This window comes from Petromyzon marinus, chromosome 5, assembly GCF_048934315.1.
Source record: "Petromyzon marinus isolate PM22_M1 ecotype Great Lakes invasive population chromosome 5, UKy_Petmar_22M1.pri1.0, whole genome shotgun sequence".
NCBI lineage: Eukaryota > Metazoa > Chordata > Hyperoartia > Petromyzontiformes > Petromyzontidae > Petromyzon > Petromyzon marinus.
This window is the reverse complement of record NC_133671.1, coordinates 8,784,995-8,807,878: the sequence shown is the minus strand read 5'-3', so window position 1 is coordinate 8,807,878 and position 22,884 is coordinate 8,784,995. Positions and strand designations below refer to the sequence as shown.

General features: G+C 50.9%; 1 protein-coding gene across 1 annotated transcript in view; it reads left to right on the top strand.

Annotated features, from left to right (window-relative positions):
- The window catches only part of ABCF1 (ATP binding cassette subfamily F member 1), a 31,083-nt gene extending 8,199 nt beyond the window's left edge, over positions 1-22,884 (top strand). Inside the window, exons 4-25 of the mRNA XM_032946845.2 lie at positions 454-589; positions 1,544-1,599; positions 1,715-1,831; positions 2,516-2,689; positions 3,289-3,396; positions 3,530-3,613; positions 4,742-4,864; positions 5,859-5,959; positions 6,406-6,491; positions 7,659-7,798; positions 8,729-8,877; positions 10,155-10,238; positions 10,937-11,061; positions 12,061-12,173; positions 13,438-13,606; positions 15,037-15,111; positions 15,617-15,687; positions 16,846-16,878; positions 17,575-17,743; positions 20,312-20,376; positions 20,900-20,972; positions 22,280-22,884. Coding sequence (XP_032802736.2) covers positions 454-589; positions 1,544-1,599; positions 1,715-1,831; positions 2,516-2,689; positions 3,289-3,396; positions 3,530-3,613; positions 4,742-4,864; positions 5,859-5,959; positions 6,406-6,491; positions 7,659-7,798; positions 8,729-8,877; positions 10,155-10,238; positions 10,937-11,061; positions 12,061-12,173; positions 13,438-13,606; positions 15,037-15,111; positions 15,617-15,687; positions 16,846-16,878; positions 17,575-17,743; positions 20,312-20,376; positions 20,900-20,972; positions 22,280-22,539 — 2,511 coding nt within the window. The 3' untranslated portion in view covers positions 22,540-22,884. The remainder of the gene's footprint in view (positions 1-453; positions 590-1,543; positions 1,600-1,714; positions 1,832-2,515; positions 2,690-3,288; positions 3,397-3,529; positions 3,614-4,741; positions 4,865-5,858; positions 5,960-6,405; positions 6,492-7,658; positions 7,799-8,728; positions 8,878-10,154; positions 10,239-10,936; positions 11,062-12,060; positions 12,174-13,437; positions 13,607-15,036; positions 15,112-15,616; positions 15,688-16,845; positions 16,879-17,574; positions 17,744-20,311; positions 20,377-20,899; positions 20,973-22,279) is intronic.

Sequence of the window (22,884 nt, the reverse complement as noted above, 5' to 3'; positions counted from 1 at the left end):
CAAGCAATAAACAGCCGTTGCCACGCACAAATCCCCAGCAGCCCCCTTTGTTTATGGGTGTTTTGTGTTTGTTTTTTATTTCCATATTTGGCGTGCGTATCGGACTCGGTGACATCTTCCATCTTCATAGGCCTTCTGGTTTCGGAGTTATGGAGGTTTTGGCACCCCCGGGTCACCGCCAATCGATTCATATGTGCATTGATTAGTGAGTGCATTGGTGTTCATGTGCAAAAGTAGGAGTTTAAATGTGTGTACTATATATATGCATGTGTATAAGCATTAGTGTGTGCATTGGTGCGTATGTATAGCTTTGTGTGAATGAGCCAGTGCATGCATGAGTGTATGTACGAGTGGGTTGTATATGCGCATTTGCCACCGGCCTAATTAGGTGCTCGTTGGCACAACTTTTCCCAGCCGCCCTAACGAGCCGAGCGTTCATCCTCACCCCGTCAGGCTCAGCAGGCGAAGAAAAAGAAGGAACGGAAAGCCGGCCGCCGCAAGGCCGGCGACGATGATGATGACGACGATGAGGACGCGATGGAGAAGCTGAAGCGCCTGGCCCTGCAGGACAGCGCTAGCGAGGATGATGGTGAGGAAGCATGCCCCCGGCCGGAAAACCTTCAACAAGAACAACAACAACACTATCACTGCTGCTCCCACTGTCACTATCGATACCGTCACTGTTTCTGCCACTGTTACGACCACTGCAGACACTGCTACTTCCACTGTCGCTACCACTACTCTCACTGCTACTACCACTGTCACTACCACCACTGTCACTTCTTCAACCACTGTCACTGGCGTCACTGCTTCTGCCACTGTGACTACCACTACCGTCACTGCTACTACCATCGTTACTGCTACTACCACTGTAAATTCCACTATTCATTACCATCATTGGCACTGCTTATACCATGGTCACTACCACTACCATCACTGCTACTACCACTGTCACTACGAATACCATGACTGCTACTACCACTGTCACTATCCCGAGCGTCACTGCTACTACCACTGTCACTACGAATACCATGACTGCTACTACCACTGTCACTATCGCAAGCGTCACTGCTTGTGCCAATGTCACTGCTACTACCACCGTCACTGCCGCCACTGCTATCACTATTACTACCACTGGTCTCACTGCTACTACCACTGTTACTACCACCACCATTACTGCTACTACCACTCACGACCACCACTCACTGCTTCCTGCTTCTACCACTGTCACCACCACTACCGTCACTGCTGCTACCACTCTCAATACCACTACCACCGTCACTGCTATGTCTAACACTGGCACTACCAACACTACTCTTACCACCGCTACCACTAAACTAGAAACGCAATTGGCAAAACAACCCAAGCGTGGGATCATCCTGGAAAGAGTTCTGCAATCGAGCAAGGTTGTTTTTTTTCATGAAAACAATTTTTTTAAAAAATGCTTTTGATAAAAAAATGTTTACATATAGAGCACGGCTTGTACTTGTAGAATGTGTACACTCGACCACGTCTTGTAAATACATTCTCCCTCTCTTTGTAGAAGCCACCAAGCAGGGTGCAAAGAAGGTGACAGGCAAAGCAGGCAAGGCAGACAAGGTACGGATATAACGAGTAAAGGCACAGACGTGGTCGATCATCGCTTGAGGCAAACCACGCGGTGGGGTGGGGACCGTGGCCGCAAATTTTGGTGACGGGACGGTTTCTCTTCCAGGGTGGAAACAAGGCGCGAGACAAAGTCAGCCACGACGAGGACGAGCACGAGGCCAATGGCAGTGACAACAAGAAGGCAGAGAAGAGGAAAAACGGGAAGCAGAAGGGGCCTGTGAAGGTGATGAGAGTGCCCTACACTGGGAGGCAGCAGGGGGGGGGGGCTCCTACAGTGGAGCCATTAACATTTTACCACAATTATTTGGTGATGCTGCTGTTACATTGGCAGCGGTGCACGAGCGCACACAACACAAATTTTTGCACATTCGTTAATAAAACATTAAAATAAAAACATTCTAATTGGGGAGGTTTAGGGGAATCACCCTTCTTCATAGCATATCAAACCTGGATCTGTCCTGTGACCTCTTGCCAGCAAGCCTTCGATACTTCATGCATTCTCAAATTGCGCCTAACCTGGTACTAGCGCTGTGGTGATGTCATCGCCACTTCGTGGGGATTGATAGTTGTTTTTGAGTCTGTGTGGCAGTTCCCTCAGTCGCACATTTGAGTCTTTGTTGAGCTCCGTGAGTCTGCTTGAATTACGCTGGAATCTCCTGTGTCTCTGACTTGCATCATTGTGATTCTCCCACATGCATACAAGTCCACCTTGAATACGCGTCACCTTTGAATCTCCCCTATTCGTATTTATAAAGCCTCTTTCTTGAGTTTGTGTCCACACATGTCTTCCAGTTTCTGCTATGATGCACTTCTACGCATCTCTGTTACTTATCCTCTTTAAGTGAACCGTCTACGAGTCTATGTGAGCCTCACTCTCACTCTTGCTGCCTCGTCCGTCTTCCCGCAGGGAGGGAATGTGTTTGCTGCGCTCGCACAGAGCGATGATGAAAGCGATGATGACGACGAGGATGCCAACGAGTCTGGGCACGACTCGGCTGGCAGTCGTGACAAGAGGTCGAGGAAACCCGGCAATAAAACCAGCGGCAGCAGCAGCGACACCAAGGGCAAGCAAAGAGGAACGGTAACAGCAGTAGCAGCAGCATCATCATTTGCCCTGACGGTCCGTCCATGCCATAGGCAGGTCTATCTGTTGCGTATGCTTAACGTGGTCATTCCTTCTGAGTGGGATGCTACCACATGGGAAGCTGCCATGGTGTAACGCTAAGCACGTGGCCGGTGAAACAGCGAGCAAGTCTCTTAAATGCCCCTCCCTTTGTCCACCCATATGGCAGTAACAGGTACACCATAGGTGGTGAGGTAAAGTGTGGGTGCTCCTACCACAACTTCTACCATGACTTCTAGCCAGTGTGAACGAGTAGGTAAAAAAAAAACCCTCTAGAGCTTCCCCTAATGGAGGCCCTTCCTCCAGCAGTGACGCGATCAAGCAATTGCAGGGCCTCGCCCTTCTAACGTGCGCGGTTAGGAACGCATGACTGAGTCTCCCAAGACATGTTGATATCTCCCACCGTGAGAAGTTGCCACCTGCGGTTTTGATAAACTCAGGGTGCGAGATTCGCATCTTGACCAAATGTCTGCTGGATGCACTCCATTGTGCGTCTCATCCCGGCGTGATCTGCCAAACGCATCTCATTACATCGAGCATGTCTCATCTGTCTCCAGGGCAAAGGCAAGCACTCCAGGGACGATGACGATGAAGAAGAGGAGGATGAGGATGCGCCCAGTAAAAATGAGGATGGGAAGAGCGGTCAGAATGATAAGGATGCCGAGGTGATCCTTGTTTGATTTGCCTTACTCCCACGCCTCTTGTGTACTGTTCCTGCCTTCATAGGTGTTCGCTAACAGCACCTGCCCCAACAGTGTTCAAGGCCATACAAGGGGACGTGTGTGTGTGCGTGCGCAGGATGGCAGTATTCCTGCCGCCGACAATGGAGCCGATCCCTCCTCTAACCTTAGCCGCAAAGAGAGGAAGAAACTCGAGAAGCAGGTATGTACCCTCTCTCCACCTCGCTGCGTGTGTAGCACCTGGCACTGAAGAGTGAGCACCACGACACCATTGCACGGCTTGCGTGTGTATGTGGCACAGTTGGTGCAGTGAGGATTGAGGGAGCTGCATCTATCTGCCAGTTATTCTTTGTCAGCCAACCCATAATACCTGGGTCTATCCCGCTACCTCCTGACAGCAAGCCGTGGCCTAAGGATTGCACCTGGCCTGGCACAAGGCGCCTTTGCTGCCTGCAGTAGTGAATGGTTGGCCACTTTTTGGTGCTGTAGGTTGCGAACGATCAGCCTACCTTGTGCGGTGACGTGGCTCAGTGGTTGCACGTTTGCCACTTGTTGCAGAGGTTTGCAGTTTAAAACCGACGGCTGCCCTGATTAATGCTGCGGTTGTAATACCATAATAATAATATACGCGCCGTCTGCTTCACAGTGGACATTACAAACTTGCTGACGTTATTTGCAAAAGAGTAGGCCATTGTGTGCCAGCGTGAAATTACTCAATTGGGTTAACACATAGCAATCATCGTCCCCTACTGGCAGACTAATGCCCAAGGTCCCTCTTGTGAATTAAACTCGGTGAAACTCATTGTGTTCTCAAGTTCTCACTTGGTTAAACAAAATGAACTTGTGTGTGCATGTCCCAGACCTTGCGTGTTCGTGTGCGTGTATCCTCATGCGGTGTGTTCTTGTGTCCCATAAGTACCGTGTGCACACGTGCCTTCACTTTTGTTTGTGGGCCTCTATGTGTGCATGTGTGTGCTTATGGGGAGCGGTAGTCCAACGGTTAGTGCACTGCGCCACGAACCCGGCGACCTGAGTTCAATTCCCGCTCGCGGCCACCAACAGTGATGATTATTTGAATTGGTCCTAGGCCACCTCTAGGTTGAGTAAACTTTAAATGAGTCCCTGGTGGGGTGTGTAAAACACTGCCACTTGGGAGACAAAAGCAGCTGGTCATGGTGTTTGGGCACATCCCCTCGTGTCCCATGTTGGCCTTCAAAGGTGTTCACATAGGAATTGCACAAAAGGCTATATGGGGGACCTTTGTCTTTGTGCATCTTCCACCTCCCCATATTGTGCGTGCGTGCACACGTGTGTCTATGTCTCCGCGCAGCGTGCGTATGAGCGTCAGGTGGAGTCTCTTCGCGCGTGTGCCGAGGCCGAGGGAGACTTTGCGGTGTCGCAGCAGGAGCTGACGTCGCGCAAGGCCGCGCTAGAGAATGCTTCCGACATCAAGGCATGGGCACTCGCTCACTCACTCGCTTGCCCTTTCATTGATGCGGCACATCATATTTAGGGCTTATTTCAGCCGAGTCTGTCCCGGTTGGTAGTTCAGAATAGATTTCCACACACCCCGCTCACCGCATCCACCATTCTTTCTCGCATTGGCGAGACGCTCACTGCACCGCATGCTTTCAGATGCGCTCTTGCGGCCGTCTGGAATGCTCTTCCTTCCGATATTAGTAAGTAACTGGAGCTTATTTCAGCCGGGTCTGTTCGGGTCGGCAGTTTGGAACAGATTTCTGCACACCCCGCTCACCGCGTCAAGTATTCTCTCTCACTTTGGCTATGGCCTCCATTAGTCACGTGTCTCCTGTCTACCAGCAAACTAGTCATGGGCCATAGGCGTGGAGTGATTTGCCTTTTCCACGATGTTGTGAATTGCCAGTTTCCCCTGTACTAATTAGGTTAAAGAATTGCTTAGATTTCGTTGTGTTTACACTGTCTGTTTCTACCATCTTGTTCTTTTTTGTTCTGTTCTTTTGATTCGATTACCCTCTAGGTAATATTTGTGTAATATTTATATATAACTCATATGTAGATGATTCTTAAGTTCATGTTTTGATGCATGCATGGTGAGCCTTGAATCGATCGATTTGATTGGCTTAATCAATACAACACTGGATGTGTAATGAAGCGTCGCCATATATGTGGCACAGTTTCCAGAAAATCAGACGTTCCGTGGGATGATAATGGTCACTAATTTTATTCATTCTCAACCCCTCCGGACCTGATTGGAGTGTTCCTGTGCATCTCAGAATATCCCTTTGCAATCCTGTGCCTTCCCCTGTGCCCATACATCTCCGCGTCCCTCTACGCATCCCTATGCGTACCTGTGTGCACCCCCTTCTGTTTCATGTGCTGTCCCGTTGATCCCCTCGCGTTTTCATGCAATTCCCATTCATCCCCCGTGCCTCCCCCCCCCCACTTCCCCCCCACCATGCGTGCAGATAGAGAAGTTTAGCATCTCTGCGCACGGCAAGGAGCTGTTTGTGAACGCTGAGCTCAACATTGTGGCCGGGCGCAGATACGGCCTCGTGGGGCCCAACGGGTACGGGCACCGCCTTGACCGCAGACGCTATGGACACCGCACAACACCACACAGCTACCGCACCTGCCGTTCTTACCCAGAGTAACACGCCGACCAATTTGGGATGCCGACCACTACCGTCACCTTCCTTTGCCGTTCACCGCCTCGTCACACCGACTCGACTGGTTATTTGTGTACATTGACATCGTTGCTACCGTTGTCACATGTTGCGCGTACACGCGGAAGTCTGGTATAGTCCAGGAGGTAGGAATTTGGGTGCTCTGTCCCAGATGTGACAGCGGTGTTTTTCACACAATGGTAACTGGAAAGAATCTACCAGAGCAATCGCTGAACGACATCTAAACAACTCATGGACGGTGGTGATAATCCTGTGTTATGATCATTTGTGTCGCGGTAGTTTTTAAAAAATTCGTGTTGAATGTTGTAATTCGTCACTCTTTTCCCAGAAAGGGGAAAACAACACTGCTCAAGCACATCTCTAACCGAGCTCTCAACATCCCACCCAACATCGACGTGCTGCTTTGTGAGCAGGGTGAGTTGTGCAAGCCAGTGATTTGTGTGGTCGTGTGTACCTTTGTTTACGTGACCGTCTGTGTTTGGGTGAGAGCATGCTTGTGTGCGAGTGCATGCCTGTGTGCTGCTGTGTGTGCGCATGTCCTGTTTTGCACGGTTGGCTACGTACAGTGAAAAATATGTTTAACATACATACATGTCTGTTTGTTGAGTGTGTCCATTTGTGTGTTTGTGTACCCTTGTGTGTACCGTGTGTACATGTGTGTATGTACCCATGTGCGTACTATGTGTGTATGTACCCGTATGTCTCACTCTGAATCAGTCGAGCGACAATATATTTTTATCGGTTGCGTAACGCTGTGTGGAAGCTACCTGGTCTGTCGCTCCGCACTAAGCTTCAGGTCTTCTCGGCCACGGTCATTCCCTCCCTTCTCTACGCTTGCGAAACGTGGACCCTCCTAATAGAACATCTTCGCCGGTTAGAAACATTTAGGCTAGCCTGCCTACGATCCATCCTGGGTTTAACCAGGCTGGATTGTGTGAGGAGCTCACAAATCCTTGAAAGATCTGGGCAAAGTCCCATCGGTGATCTCCTCCGGCAGGCAAGGCTGCGTTGGCTGGGTCATGTAGCCCGCATGCCCAGCCACCACATGCCGAAACAGCTTTTGTTCGTTCGGATCGAGGGGGCTAAACGGGCGCGGCACGGGCTAGAGAAGAGATGGAGTGATGTGGTACAGGAGGACGTGGAGCTGAGTGGACTTGCCGATGACTGGTACCAGCGGTGTCAAGATCGGCCTCTATGGAGGAGGCTCGTGAAGGACGCTACTGGTCAGTTGGAGGCATTCGCCCTCCAACAACAACGGAGGGCGGAGGAGCGACGCTCACAACAACGAGCGGAGCGTCGGGTGGCTAAAGCACAGCAGGCTGGCACAGTAGGGGGGCACAGGTGGTGCATCAGCCAGTCATCTCAGTCATCTTAGTCAGTCGACCCGTGGCACTTGGGTCTGCCCCATGACCTCCTACCAGCGGGCGTTCGACACTTCACGTGGCCTCAAGGTGCACATGGCCTGGCACAAGCGTCGTGGTGACGTCACCGCCACTTAGTGGCGAATGGCGGTTGTTGTTGTGTGTATGTACCGTGTAGTTACCGTGTGTGTATGTACTGTGTGTGTGTGCGCGTTCGTAGAGGTGGTGGCGGACTCGACCCCGGCAGTGCAGGCCGTGCTGCGCGCCGACGTGCGTCGCGGTGTGCTGCTGCAGGAGGAGTCGAAGCTGCAGGCGCGGCTCGAGAGCGGAGACGACTCGGTCGGCCCTCGCCTCGAGAAGGTGACGCCACGCTACATCACGCCGTGCCACACCACACCACACAAACACAAACTGTGCACGTCGTGGCCCACCGCGCCACGCTATGCCACGGCACCTCGCAACACTTCACACTGTGCCACGAATCTCCACGCCGTGCCTCGCCACAACGCACCATGTCACAATGCACCACGTCACAAACCACCACGTCACAGTGCCCCACGTCAAAACACCCCCATGCTCTGCCACACCATGCCACAACACGCCACATCAATGCCACGCCTAACTTCGCCGCACCAGTCGCCGTATTATTGCACGCCCCCCTCCCAGCTGTGCAATGCTATGGCACACCGAACCGCACCACCCATGCCACCTTTCTACATCACATCACACCACACTACAACTACGCCTTGCCCATGATGCACCACGCACCTAGCCTGCCACACAGTGACACGGCAGTCTGCACTGTTAACATAGCCATATCAAAGTACGCCCAACATTGCCCCATGCTACACCACAGATTGGGCCCTTTTGTCGTGTATGTGTGACGTGTTGTCCTATTCATCGTGTGTGTCACATGATAGCTCTCATCAACGAGATTCTGCTTGTTTAGCCAGGAAAGCTTCACTGAGTCTCATGGCTGTTTTCAGGAGAGTCCTGTGAAGGTCTGGCAATGGTGGGAAATATTGCTGCTGTGTGTGACCCCAAATGAGTAATTTGCAGATACATTTTCAGCATTGGGTTGTTTTGGCCAGTGTCAATTCCGCTGAATGTTTTCCTTTTAGCTGTGGGCGGAAAACCGGAGAAACACGCAGAACAGTGAGGGGAGAGAACTAACAAACTCCACATTCCACCCAAGTGGGGTCCGGCGTGTGCGCTCGGGTCTTGCGCCGCGTTCGCCATGGACTGTAACTTGCACGCCGCGGCCTCTGCGCTGTCCCGCGCGCACGTCAGGTGATCGAGGAGCTGCGGGCGATGGGTGCCGACGCGGCAGAGGCGAAGGCGCGCAGGATCCTCGCCGGTCTGGGCTTCACCCCCGAGATGCAGGGACGTCCCACCAAGAAGTTCTCCGGGGGTTGGCGCATGCGAGTGTCGCTGGCACGGTAACGCGGCGCAAGAGGCTCGCGGCAAAATGTATTTATGAAGGTGCGAGCCGGCGGGCTAGGATTGGGCAATGACGTTGCCCACTTTTCTCACCCAGGCAGCCGGAGAGCGCAGGTTTTAGGTATTTCTTAAATTATCACAAAAGAACAAAAAGCTGTACGTATACTTAACAATGCACAAGTGAGAAAAAAACAAATATACTGTTCTTGTTAATAAGAAGAATTGTCAAAAAAAAATCTTGTCAATAATTATCATTCTGTTTGGGACACTGTTCCAGTATCCTAGCAAGCTACGGTTTAAAACACTGTTCAAACCAACTGATCTCCGAGAGGAAAATTATGGCAATTTAAATGCATGCTTGAATGCCATCTATTTGGTTGTGTACGATACGTCAACTTTTATTTACAGAATGATATTGATATGTGATACACAACACGGTTGAAAGTAATTTTGGGCTTAGAAGGTGTCCTGAAATGTTTTATGAAATCGAAACTAGAACTGGCCAAGTGGCTCAATGGTAGAGAGACAGGATCGCAAATGGAAAGTTACGAGTTAAAATCCTGGTTGGGGGTTGGCTCAGCCCATTATCCTTCCAGGGTCAATAAAATTGGTGCCAATCTGTGGGGAAGTCAACAGTTGTCCTATGGATAGACTCACCCATGCCGTATTAATGCGGAATTTCCACCGCTGGCTCGGGCTGTAAATGGGAGCTGAGCACCACGATCTGCTTGTTTGAGCGGGAGATTACTTGGAAAGTTTATTTTGTACTTTTAAAAAAAGAGGCCAAAAATGTCTGACCGGAAGACTTCACACGAATTAATCTGCTTGTGGTGGGAAAGTAGGAATCGGCGTGCCTATTTGCACTGCATTTACAAAGCTATATCTTGTACTTATCTGTTGGGTACAATCTGGCCAACCTGTGCCCTTGGACTACTACGTTCATCCACACGCTCTTTTAGAGTGGTAAACCTGCTGTCACAATATTTTTGCTCGAGTAGGGTTTGCAAGGCATTGCGGATCTTTTCTCACAACTCCCTATGGCTTTGCTTTGCAGTGTAATACGACTTGGATTTATGCGACGTGTAAATGCGACCGCAACTCAAGACGCCCTGCAGAAGCAGTGGCCATATTTACTTTATACAGAGGGGGCTGTTGCGTTTTGGGCAAAGTGATAGAGGAATGGGGAAGAAGCAGACGCTGTGAAGGTGTGATTTAAAAGTTACTTTGTCGATTGCGTCTTTCCTCGAGCAGCAGTGCGGTTTTGTCGGTCTCTCAGGGCCCTCTTCATGGAGCCGACGCTGCTCATGCTGGACGAGCCTACCAACCACCTGGATCTCAACGCCGTCATCTGGCTCAACAAGTATGGCAGAAAGATAGCGATCCCCTCCACCCCCCACCCCCCCACCATGTAGCCTCACACATGCACTGTTGGGGCAAGTGCTGTTAGCAAATAGCTATTAAGGCCAGCACGGCATGCGAGAACAATTGCACGCACACAAACAAAGACAGATGCATTCGGCACACGGGTGCAAACACAGGTGAGCATACAAATGGCCCAGTGGTATAGCCCATTTGCTGCTTGTTGCAGAAGTTTGCGGTTTCGATCCCAGCAGCCGCCCTGGTTATTTCTGCCGGTGTATAATACTTCTATGCACTGCCTGCTTCGGAGTGGACGTTAAAGATCCCGTGACATCATTCACAAAACTAGGTCATTGTGTGCTGGCATCAGGGTCCAAATTTGACAAATTGCAAACTTCAGCTACTTATGCAGAGATCCGAGTTCAATTCCCGCTCACGACCAATTATAATGACGAATATCTGAACCGTTTCTGTTCTTCTCCTATGCGTGTATGTTGAACGTCGGTCGCACCGTATGTAGCCAACCGTGCCAATCGACTCTGCTTTAAACAAGTACCTGGTGCGGTATGCAAACATCAGCAGTGGGGAGACAACGGTGGTCAGGCGTGGTGTTGCCCTCCCCCTCATTTTTCATAGGAACAGCTCTTGCCCTTTACAGTCTGCTGAAGGCTATAACGGAGGATCTTTGTCTTTGTTCAGCTACCTGCTGACGTGGCGGAAGACACTGCTGATCGTGTCCCACGACCAGAGCTTCCTGGATGACGTGTGCACAGACATCATCCACCTCGACTACCAGAAGCTTTTCTACTACCGCGGCAACTACTGTGAGTGCGTAGTCACGCTGCTGCCGGAGCGGTCTCCATTTACTCCCGATCATTTGGGAAACGATTCGGGCTTTGACTTAGAAATATCGTACGGGATCTGGGCAGGTGGGTCTAGCCCCGAGTGATCAGTTGGGAGAGTTTTCCTATCTTAACAGAAATTACTACCAATAATGTGAATTAACGATCGATGGCAGATTTGATAGATGCTTGGTTGTGTTAAGGGTTAGATCCGTTACGGATAGTTCTGCTGTTTGTTACTGGCAGCTTGGAGTTTTGCTCGCTTGGCGTTATTGGGCTTGTGCTCAGCAAGTGCGATAAAAAACGTAGCTAAAACATAAACAAATCCACGGCTACCAGCACTCTTCTTTAGTTCTTCAGAACCATCAAATGAGTGTCCAAACTCTTCCAATGAGCCTATAAAGCCTATAATGTTAACCTTTCCCCCTTACCATCGTGTGAATGCAAGCATGTGTGTTTGTGTGTACATGCCTCTGTTGTGGAGCGGTATTGCAGCAGTTACAAACCAGTGAACCAGCTTCGATTCCCGCTCACGACCAACACCAGTGACGAATATCTGAACTGTTCCTGGGCCTCCCCTAGGTAGATTCAGCCTCAAATGAGTACTTGGTTTGGTGTGTTAACATCGCCACTCGGGAGACAAAGGTAGTTGTGCGTGATGCTGGCCATCCATCCCCTCGTGCTGTGCCAGCCTTCGTAGGTGCTCGCTAACAGCAGTGGCCCCAAAAGTATGTTAAGGCTATACGGGGGATCTTTGTCTTGACCAACATCAGGAATGAAACATTACGCGGTGGATAATCATTAGTATCGGGGAAAAAAGGGCGGCCGGGTGTAGTGCTGCCAACATCACCCCATCTAGTGCTGTTCTGGCCTTAATAGGTGTCCACTAACTGCCTTTGCCCCAGCAGCCTTTTAAGACTTTGTGGAGGATCTTTATCTTTGTCCCTCCCGGTGTGTGTGCGGCGCGTGTGGCACGTGCAGTGACGTTCAAGAAGATGTATGTGCAGAAGCAGAAGGAGCTGCAGAAGCTCTACGATAAGCAGGAGCGACGGCTCAAGGAGCTCAAGGCTGGCGGAAAATCCACGAAGCAGGCGGTGCGTGGGGTGCTCTGTTGGGCGCGGTTTGGCACAACGCAGCACGGCAAGGGCCTGGTTGTTGGGACCCCTGCCTTTGATACGCCACATATCGGGAATGCAATCACAGTCGAGAGTGAAATTTTTTTATTGTTTTTTTTTATTTGGCAAGAGCCTGGTTAAAAGGCACAACCGCAATAAGGGAGGGGCGGGGGTACAAAAATTCCACGGATCGAAGTCCGAATTCAGTGCTGTAGGGACTGCAAGAGGGAATGTAGGTAAGGAAACAGGAACAAAAGTAAAGGGAAAAAGGGTGGGGGGGGGGGGGCGTTATGTTGAACTTATTTTGCACTGTCCGGAGCCAACCGTGCTAATTGGTGGAGGGGAAGTGCAAATTACAAAATCTTACAAACAAAATAACCTACACGCGCCAAGTGAGCTTATCATCAGTATAAGTCCCGTAGAGCAGTGATTAACTCTTGTCTATCCCCGGGAGGGATGGTCCTTTCATTATAAATCGCCCCGGGATGCTTTGTATGAAGAGCGCGATATACAAACGATTTCTTTTGTGTTGTACGGTTTGGGCCGAGTTGCGACTTCAGTGGGAGCCCAGCCGGCATGCTGTGTTTTATAAATCCGACGACCCCTGTTGTGGAGTTGCGAAAACAAAGTGAAGGGCGACCGGGCGGAGACAATAATATCAAACGATGCTCTTAAATGTGCGATAATTTTTAGACAAATAGCATCATGGGAAAATTATTTAGAACTCTCACAAGGCAGTGCCGGTTCCTATATCCATGGTTCGTTGGATTGCCACAATCCATCGCATTCCTCTCTGCTGCTTTTGGTTGTACTTTAGACACCTCTGCTTTGGCTCTCATTCTGTCACCGAGTCGTTTTTTCATGAGCCATCATCCCTTGGAGTGACGTATACTGCCCAAACCTACTTATTTATCTCTTTTACAAATTATATTCACTACTCCACTATTTGAAATGAGCAACACGTTTAGGTGTTTAGTCCAGTGGCCGGTGATGCCTAACAAAGTATTGTCAACAACAAAAAACTGAACACATTTATCAATATACTCCCGAAGGATGGTTTCATCATCCACTATGCCATGCTCCTGAAATATTTCTCTCTCCCACACCCACCCGCCCACTGTCGTTTCCCACCCTTCTGCCCGTCCGTCCGTCCGTCCACCCGCCCGCCCTCTCTCCTGCCGTACCACCCGTCCACCCGCCCACCCTGCCCTCCCGCTCACGCGCCCGTGTTGGCCGCACGCAGGAGAAGCAGACGAAGGAGGCGCTGACACGGAAGCAGCAGAAGGGTCGCACCGGCAAGAAGGAGGAGGAGGGCGCCCCGCAGGGCCTGCTGGCGCGACCGCGCGAGTACACGGTCAAGTTCACCTTCCCCAACCCGCCGCCGCTCTCCCCGCCCATCCTCGGCCTGCACGGTGAGGAGAGCGCAGCCGCGGCGCGGTACGGCGTCGCGCTGCTGTGCCGTGGCTCTGTGCAGCTCGCTGCGGCACAGCAAGTCCTCGGGGGTTTACCATGGCCGCGCGTAATGCCGTGTCCCGCAAATAAGGGAACGGGTATATTTGCATAATAAAGGTTTTTTGGGGTTATATCGCGTAAATATAAATGTGTCGTTAACCCACCACCACCTGCCACAGCCAATTAGTAAGGTTTGTCACGTAAACAAAACGTGCCAGTTAGTTACTACTTCAGCACACCATGGTGTTGGAGAGTAAACCCTAAAAACCCACAGCATTTACAATTCGAGCACTACGTTTCGCTGGTGATTACAACCAGCTTCATCGGGCGATTTCCCAGAATTGTGAAGAAGTCTTCCTGTTTCGGTCTTAAATATAGTAAAGGTGAAGTCATAACTTTCATCCTATCAGGTGCACATTTCTACACGTGTACACTTGTACACACTTATATTTGCGGGATCTAATAAAAAAAAAACCTTTATTATGGATAATATTTGTCGCGAAAGCCGACGGGTATTTTCTTTGCGGACCCAAAAACATGAAATACATTGTGGGAAAAAAAAAACAAGAATAGCTTTGTCTCCGCGCTATGCAGCAACTTGACGCGCAAGCACAGCCCCATTATGGTTACGTACTGTACAGCAACTGCCTTGGCATTCGATTGTTCATTCCCAAATTGGCTTGTAATTTTCGGTGGTTTCAGTGCTGACTTTTAAACTGTGTTTCATACAAAGCAAAAAAATACGTTATTGATTATATTACAAGCTGTATAAATGGGCAAAAGTTGGTCTTAATGGACATAATTAGGGTTTATACTGGTAGGAAACGTAGTGGACTGGAAGCCCAACCGGGATTAATTCACAGGAGGCAGGGGATTAATTGTGGATGTCTGCCCACGTGGGAGGGGTGGGGCTGGGTGGAGAGGGGAGGCTAGGGAGGGGCTGGGTGGGGAGAGGCTGGGTGGGGAGGGGAGGGTGGGGAGGGGCTGGGTGGGGAGGGTGGGGCTGGGTGGGGGGTGGGAGGGGTGGGGCTGGGTGGGGTGGGGCTGGGTGGGGAGGGGCTGATCACCCCGTGGTGTCCTTATAAAACTCAACGTTTAACCTACTCACGCCGGCTTGTGCCCGCCCTCAGAGTCGGGCATATTTGCGGAATACACCATGCCGCCGTTGACCCTGGCCATTGACCGAGCAACCCAACGTTCCTACCAGCTCCCTCCGCAGGAATGTGTTTCATATAATGAACATGCCAACGTACCCCACCCCACTGAATTAGCGTGGTATTTAGAAGGCAAACAGGATAGTGCCGTTCTTTCATGGTTGCTCGTGAAGAGCATTTGCCTCAAAAGTCTGTTAAGGCTAAATGGAGGATTTGTCTGGTGTGTGTCCATGCAGGGGTTGACTTTGGCTATGAGGGCCATCCCCTGCTCTTCAAGAACGTGGACTTTGGGTTGGACTTGGAGTCTCGCAGTGAGTGCTCGTAAAAAAAACACTACAGCCTTTGATGCACAATAATACTACCATACACCGCAGTGGTTAATGGCACTACTCTGTACGCCAGAGTGTGACCACCGTACTACTGTTTTCCACAGTGGATAATAGCATTCCTCCATTTACCAGAGTAGCCATAGCACTCCTCTGTACACCACAGTGGACCACAGCACTCCTCCATACGCCACAGTGTGACCACAGGTCTCATCCATACACCACAATCCACAAACACACAGCACACCACGTTGAATCACATCACGCCACGGTTACCGATACGTCATAACACGCCACAGTGAGCTACAACCCACCAAAGTGAAGTGCATTGCACAACCATGAAACGCAGCTTACTGCAGTCAATTGTAATAAACATCAGTGCACCACTGCAGCACACCGTGGTAGGCCATGGTGATTCGCAGTGCACCCTGTTAAAACACAACGGTACCACTGCAGCGCCGTTCACTGCCGTGCGTTCGCCCGTGCGCAGTCTCCATCGTGGGTCCGAACGGCGTGGGGAAGAGTACACTGCTGGGACTGCTCACCGCGGCACTAGAACCGGTATGCACGCACAAAGACAAAGATCCCCCGTACAGCATGTAACAGACTGTAGGGGCAAGTGCTGTTAGCGAGCACCTGTGAAGGCCGGCACGGCACACGAAGGGGTGGGTGGCCAGCACCATGCCTCACGGCCTTTGTCTCTCCAGTGGCAACGTTTACACACCGCATCAGGTACTCATTGGAGTTTAAATCGACCTAGGGGATGCCTAGGACGAGTTCAGATCATTGTCGATGGTGTTGGCTGTGAGCAAAAATCTAACTGGGGTCATTGGGGTTCGTAGTGTAGCGCTAACCACTACACTACCGCTCCCCACAGAGTGTGTATATAATTGCCCATGTGTTTTTTGTGTGTGTACAGTGTGGTGTTTAGTGCACTCCGCTACGAACCCAGCGACCCAAGTTCGATTCCCGCTCATGGCCAACACCAGTGACGATTATCTGAATTTGGTCCCGGGCCTCCCCTAGGTCGACTCAACCTCAAATCAGGACCTCGTGCACAGTGTAAACATCCCCTCTGGGGGAGACAAAGACGGTCAAGCGTGGTGCTGACCACCCACCCCTTTGTTTTCCTGTGCCGGGCTTCATAGGTGCTCGCAAACAGCACTTTCCCCTACAGTCTGTTAAGGCTATACGGGGGGATCTTTGTCTTTGTATACATATTTAACCGTGTGTGTATATTTAACCATGTGTTGTGTGTGTTTTTATATACAACCTTGTGTGTGTGAACGTGTATATTTACCCATGTGTTTTGTGTCCGTATACATTTGAACCTTATGGCGGGACCCCGGGGGCCCGAATAAGCGGAAGTCAAAATCACAATTAATTAATAATTTTTGGGCGACTCCGTCCCACCGCGCACATAAACGCCGTGATCCACCTGGTGCGGATCATTCACCAAGCACCTGTCGTTGCCAAAATTTCCGTAGTCATAAACAAAACTTTTAAACTTTGATATCGCGTAAAGCTCGTTGAGAGGAATAGATTGCCGTATCGTTCGCCTTCAACAGTCATAAAATGATGTCGCAACACAGTTTATGCGAGAGCCGGGGGCTTATTGGACCCTGGGGTCCTGCCAATAAGGTTCATTTAACCACGTGTTTGGTGTGTGGGCGTGCGTGTATATTTAACCACGTGTGCGTATGTTTTTTTGCCCTGCAGAATAAAGGTGAACGCAGGAAAAATCACCGTCTGGTGAGTGGTCACCACCCACAGCCGCCACGCATCTCGCTACGTCCCACCCACCCTACAACACAGCCCCTGCCCAACAACCCCGGTCGATGCTTGAGCTAGCCCAGTAATAATTTCTGGGGGAGCAGGGTGGTGGGGTATCTTCATTTTTGTATATTCCTAGTAAGATAACAAAAGTTGTCTAGATTAAAAAAATAGATGACATGACAGATGGACATGTAGACAGCGGAGACGTAGTGAGATGAGAAGAAGGTATGTTGACAAGCGACAGATGTAGAGATGAATGGTGTAAAAAATATATAAATGCGGTGAGGTGTAAGTGATGGGGATAAAAGACAGAGATGTACGAATGAGAGAAGAGTGACACCACACAGCACAGCACAGATGTGGAGTGTAAGAAATTTTGCGATGGAGATGTAGGGATAGGAGACCACGAGATCACATGCATGTAGATCTACCGAGTTGGTGTGTGGCACACGTTGATTTATTTCCCCGAAATCCAGAGACCTTAAGCTCCTTGGGGCCCTGAGCTTTTGCTTATTCTACAGAATGTGTCACCACTGACCCCAGCAATTCCGACACCGATGACGACGACAGTCGTGGTGACGACGACAACGACGACGATGATGAAGACTGAAAACAGCAGTGATTTTAATGTTAACGCTGGTGTGTCTGCACGTGTCCTGTGTGTGCGAGCAGAAGATCGGCTTTTTCAACCAGCAGTACGCGGATCAGCTGGCCATGGAGGAGACTGCCACCGAGTACCTGCAGCGCTGCTTCAACCTGCCCTACCAGGAGGCGCGCAAGCGCCTGGGACGCTTCGGCCTGGAGAGCCATGCGCACACCATCCAGATCAACAAGCTGTCCGGTAGGACACACACACACCGCCCGCAATGCATACAACACCGCATAACCACATATATAATGCACACCGCACACACACCATGTACACTGCATTCTCTGCACACACCGCATATGTAACGCACACCGCATACACCATGTCAAACGCACGCACCATATACAACGCATTCACTGCAGACTCAAAACTATAGTAACAACAACAACCGCCATTCGCCACTAAGATGGCGGTGACGTCACCACGACGCTTGTGCCAAGCTTTGCGCACGTTGAGGCCACGTGAAGTGTTGAACGCCCGCTGGCAGGAGGTCACGGGGCAGACCCAGGTTCCACGGGTCAACTGACTGAGACAACTGACTGAGACGACTGACTGATGCACCACCTGTGCCCCCTACTGTGCCAACCTGCTGTGCTTTAGCCACCCGGCGCTCCGCTCGTTGTTGTGAGTGTCGCTCCTCCCTCCTCCATTGTTGTTGGAGGGCGACTGCCCAGTAGCGTCATTCACGAGCCTCCTCCACAGAGGCCGGTCTTGACACCGCTGGTACCAGTCATCGGCAAGTCCACACAGCTCCACGTCCTCCTGTACCACATCACTCCATCTCTTCTCTAGCCCGTGCCGCGCCCGTTTAGCCCCCTTGATCCAGCCGAACAAAAGATGTTTCGGCATGCGGTGACTGGGCATGCGGGCTACATGACCCAGCCAACGCAGCCTTGCCTGCCGGAGGAGCTGCAGGTTACTTTTTTGATGGAATTCAAGAGCGATTTGTGATCGCGGACCATTGAGGCAGACTCCATCTCCTCAGCAACCCGCGACCACCATCCATCCTTGCAGCGCCTCACGGCTCTCCGAACCTCCGAGCGAAGGCTGCGGTAAGCCTCCTCATTCTCGGACGTGGGATGTTGTAGCCGATGAGAGTGGGCCTGTCGCTTTTTTTCAGCCAGCCTGAACATCACCTTTGTCAGCCAGGGTCTCTGGGGAGGTCTGGACCGTGTACCCAAAGCAGCCATTGCAGCTGCATGAGCCACAGTCCTAAACCTCGCCCATTTCCCCTCAACATCAGGAGGAGTCGGGGACGATGCCAACCCCAGCCACAAGTGATGATGAAATTATCGCTTGCAACTTTCATCAGCTAGCTGAGACCATGCCACTATGGGTTTGAATGGGGTCCTTGGTGTACATCCACCACCGGAGTGGAAGAATGGCAGGCGCATCTTACAGATGACAAGTCGATGGTCAGTGAGCAGATCAGCTCCACGGTAGGTCCTGGTGTCAAGGACATGGGCCCGCATCCGCTGTTCCGTCACTATGTAGTCCAGCAGATGTTCTTGCTTGGACCCGGCATGCATCCATGATGTTGTGTGGATGTGCCGATGCTGGAACAGCGTGTTGGTAATTACAAGCCCATGGGCTGCACACAAATCTAGCAGCCTCCTGCCGTTGTTATTGAGCTGATCTGGCCCATGCCTTCCAATCACTCCAGACCAGGTGCCAGCATCACGACCAACTCGGGCATTGAAGTCAACCAACAAGATGACTCTATCCCGAGGGGCCACTTTAGCCAGCACCTGTGACAGGAGGTCATAGAAGGCATCTGACTCATCGGCTTTGCCTGCATCCCTCCACAGATGTTCTTCTTCGGTGGGGGCATAAGTAACCACGACCACCACTCCTTGCCTCTGGTTGATGGGAAGGCGAGCCCAAAGTAGCCTGGGGCTTACAGCATCCCACAACTCACCGCCATGCTCCCACGCTCCCTTCATTATTTTGTTCAGAAGAAGGGCCACTCCCTGTTGTTTGGCAGTCTCCTGCCCCGAGTAGAGGACTGTCCACCCCTCATGGTGGCAGAAGCCAGAGCCGGTCCACCGGACCTCCTGAATAACACAGAGATCCAGGCGGTACCGGTCCAGCTCCCGAGAGAGGAGGTGTAGCCTCTCCTCTGCAGTGAGCATTCGAGCATTCCACGTGGCCACACGTAGTGTTTTTTTGTTGTTTCTGGAGGAGCCCCGAGGGTAAGGGGTTTGGCCAGGAGATGTCATAGACGCCTGTCCCCCCGGGGCCTCCGGCACAAGCTTAATACATTTTTTAACTCGTAGTTTAGTGGTAATTCATTGAAGGTGGAGGGGTTACCAGCCCCTCGCACCAGTCCAGAGCCCCCATTTGGCCACTGTGGTGGTTACAGAGGCCACGAGTGGAGTGGCCAATTTAAGTTGGCCCTCCCCCCCCACGGCACTGCCAACCACAACATTTCCGTCCGGCACCACGAGGAGGTAGGGGGTTCAAACTATTATAATAGCGCACACACCACATACACCGCACACACTGCACACACTGCACACACCACATACAACACACACACACCACATAGACCGACCATGCCACGTACACCACACATACCATGTACACTTCATATCCCACATATATAACACACACTCACACTGCACACCCCACCCACACACCACACAATGACAATACCATGCCTCACACACCCCGTCACATGGCACGTTCAGTGGCTGTGTGTATATGTTTGATTGTATGTGTATATATCCGTGCGTTTGTGGCTGTCCCCCTTCCATCCAGGCGGGCAGAAGGCCCGAGTGGTGTTTGCGGAGCTGAGCTGTCGAGAGCCAGATATCCTCATATTGGTAAAAAAAAAACAGTGCACACAGCTATAACATGAACACAGCTTAAACAAGCTCTTAACTCAACCGTAACATACACACAGCATAAAGACAGTCTTAACTCAGCCACAGCATAAACACAGTATTAACAAAATCGTAACTTAGCTCCAACATAAACACAGCATGAACACAAAGTAATAAGCCACAGCATGAACATAACATAAACACATTGGGAAAATGTATTCATTCGTTATTGACCAGGGTGCGACATTAACTCGGAGAACCCGGTTTCATCATCGCCAGCCGAAGCGTGGATTGGAACTCAGGGAATCATTGCTACCGGCTCGGTGCTCTGAACCCTGAGCCACCCGACTATAAAGACAAACTGAACTCGTTCACAACATAACATACAGTTCAATCACAGCCACAACAGCTCCAGAATGGCACCGGCATAGCGCTGGACTCACAATCCGCAGGTTGCAAGTTCACATCCAGATAAGGGGTCAATCAATGCCATCGTCCCTACGCATGCTGTGTGTGTGCGCAGGATGAACCGACAAACAACCTCGACATAGAGTCCATTGATGCCCTCGGTGAAGCCATCAACCAGTACAAAGGAGGTGAGGGGTGTGGGTGTGATTTAGAGCATGTCAGGAGATGACCTTGTAGCTGCTGCCTTGATCTCATCCTCAGGGTTTGCTGGTTTTTTTCATGGATTTTCTGTTTGCACAGTCACATAGTCACTTTTAGATTTTATTTCTTGTTTGTGTTTTTGGTTGTTTGTTGTGGTTGCACCCGATTCAAGAGCCGAATGGCTCACAGGGCTACACCAAAATAAATAAACTGAACTGAAATGAAAACTGTTGTAACAGCCGGGGTTTGGCTGTGGAATGGTCCTGGTAATCTCAGATAATCAGGTTTCCTCAAGTCGATATCCCAGTACTGATGTCACACATGTTCACACATCAGCACTGGGAAGGGAAATATGGCCGTATTACTGACCTCACTATTCCTTGGTACAATGCGTCACTTGCTTTGACTGTATAAGTCCCAAGTGGGTCATCTATATGAGCATTTGTAAGTATATGTTTCAAGGTTTTTTTAATCAGGTGAGAACCTATGTCTGTGGGTTTGTGCATGTGGTCATGTTATTCAGTTAACCCATAACTCCTGGGTTTGTCCTGTGACTTGCTGTCAGTGAACATGGTCTCAAAGTGCACCCAGCCTGGCACAAGTGCTGTGGTTATGTCACCGCAACCTAGTTGCGAATGGTGGATGCGGTGCATGTTGTGCAGAGCTGTGACCTGGTGATTCACTTACTACGCTCTGATCCAAGTGACCTGGATTTGATTCTTCACCATGCTTATGATTGGGAAATGAACATATCTTTGGGCTCCCCTAGATTGACTTGGCCCAACACTCCTGTGACAACCGCATACACCAAACATGGCAAAGAACAGTCACAATGCCTTGTGTCGTTCACTGTCCACCAGCGTGGAATTGTGTTGAATATCAGCACTGCGGATAATAAAATAAGACGGCTCAGCGTCAGTTTGGCCACGCCACTTCTGTGTGCCCTCCTTACTAACAGCACTTGTCACTGTTACCTTTTTTATCCACTGTACAACCAAGCTGGGCCCGGGGCCATTCCAAGCCAACCCGGCACACTTCAGTGGTTTTCCATTGTAGAACCCCCAGCTGTGCCAGTCATATCACACACATTGAACGAGAGTGCGTGTCTGTGATGCAGCAACGCTGCTATTATTAGCCCACCCCTAGCTCCCTACTGGCTCTACTCTGCACTTAGTTCGCACACACGGGACACGTATTCAGATCACAGTACGGTTTCAGAAATGGAGTATAAAGCCTCATGCTTAATCTTTATCCTCGTGCTTGCGTGCATGCTCGCGTGCGTGGGCACATCTAGGTGTCGTGATCGTGAGTCACGATGCTCGGCTCATAACGGAGACGAATTGCCAGCTCTGGGTGGTGGAGGAGTCGACTGTGAACCAGGTGGAGGGCGACTTCGAGGACTACAAGCGCGAGGTGCTGGAGTCGCTCGGCGAGAAGATCATCGCCACGGCTTCTGTCACGGCCAAACAGACAGCTGCCAATGCGGCCGCTAGCGCGGCCACCGGCGCGGCCACCGGCGCGGTTGCTGCTGGCACGGGTACCTCCAAGCCGTGATGGCACAGGTCCCCGATGACGCACCACCGTCTGCACAAGTGCAGCTCATGAAGCGAGGCTTTGGCCAGTGCCTTGGTCTGGTGGATTGTAAACCACGGTCTCCCCTCCTAAGCCCTGGGCAATAAAGACTGTAACAAATGCCTGTAACGCAAGAACACAGTGCAGGCTGTTGATGTAAGCTGTCGACATGAGCTTTTAGCATCGGTCAGGAACACACAGCTGTCGCCACATGCTGTTCTCACATGCTGTCACCACAACCGTAAGCACAACCTCTAAATACAATTCTTCACCGCATGATATCGACACACTCAATGCAATCCTTCACTAAACGTCATCAACGCAAGC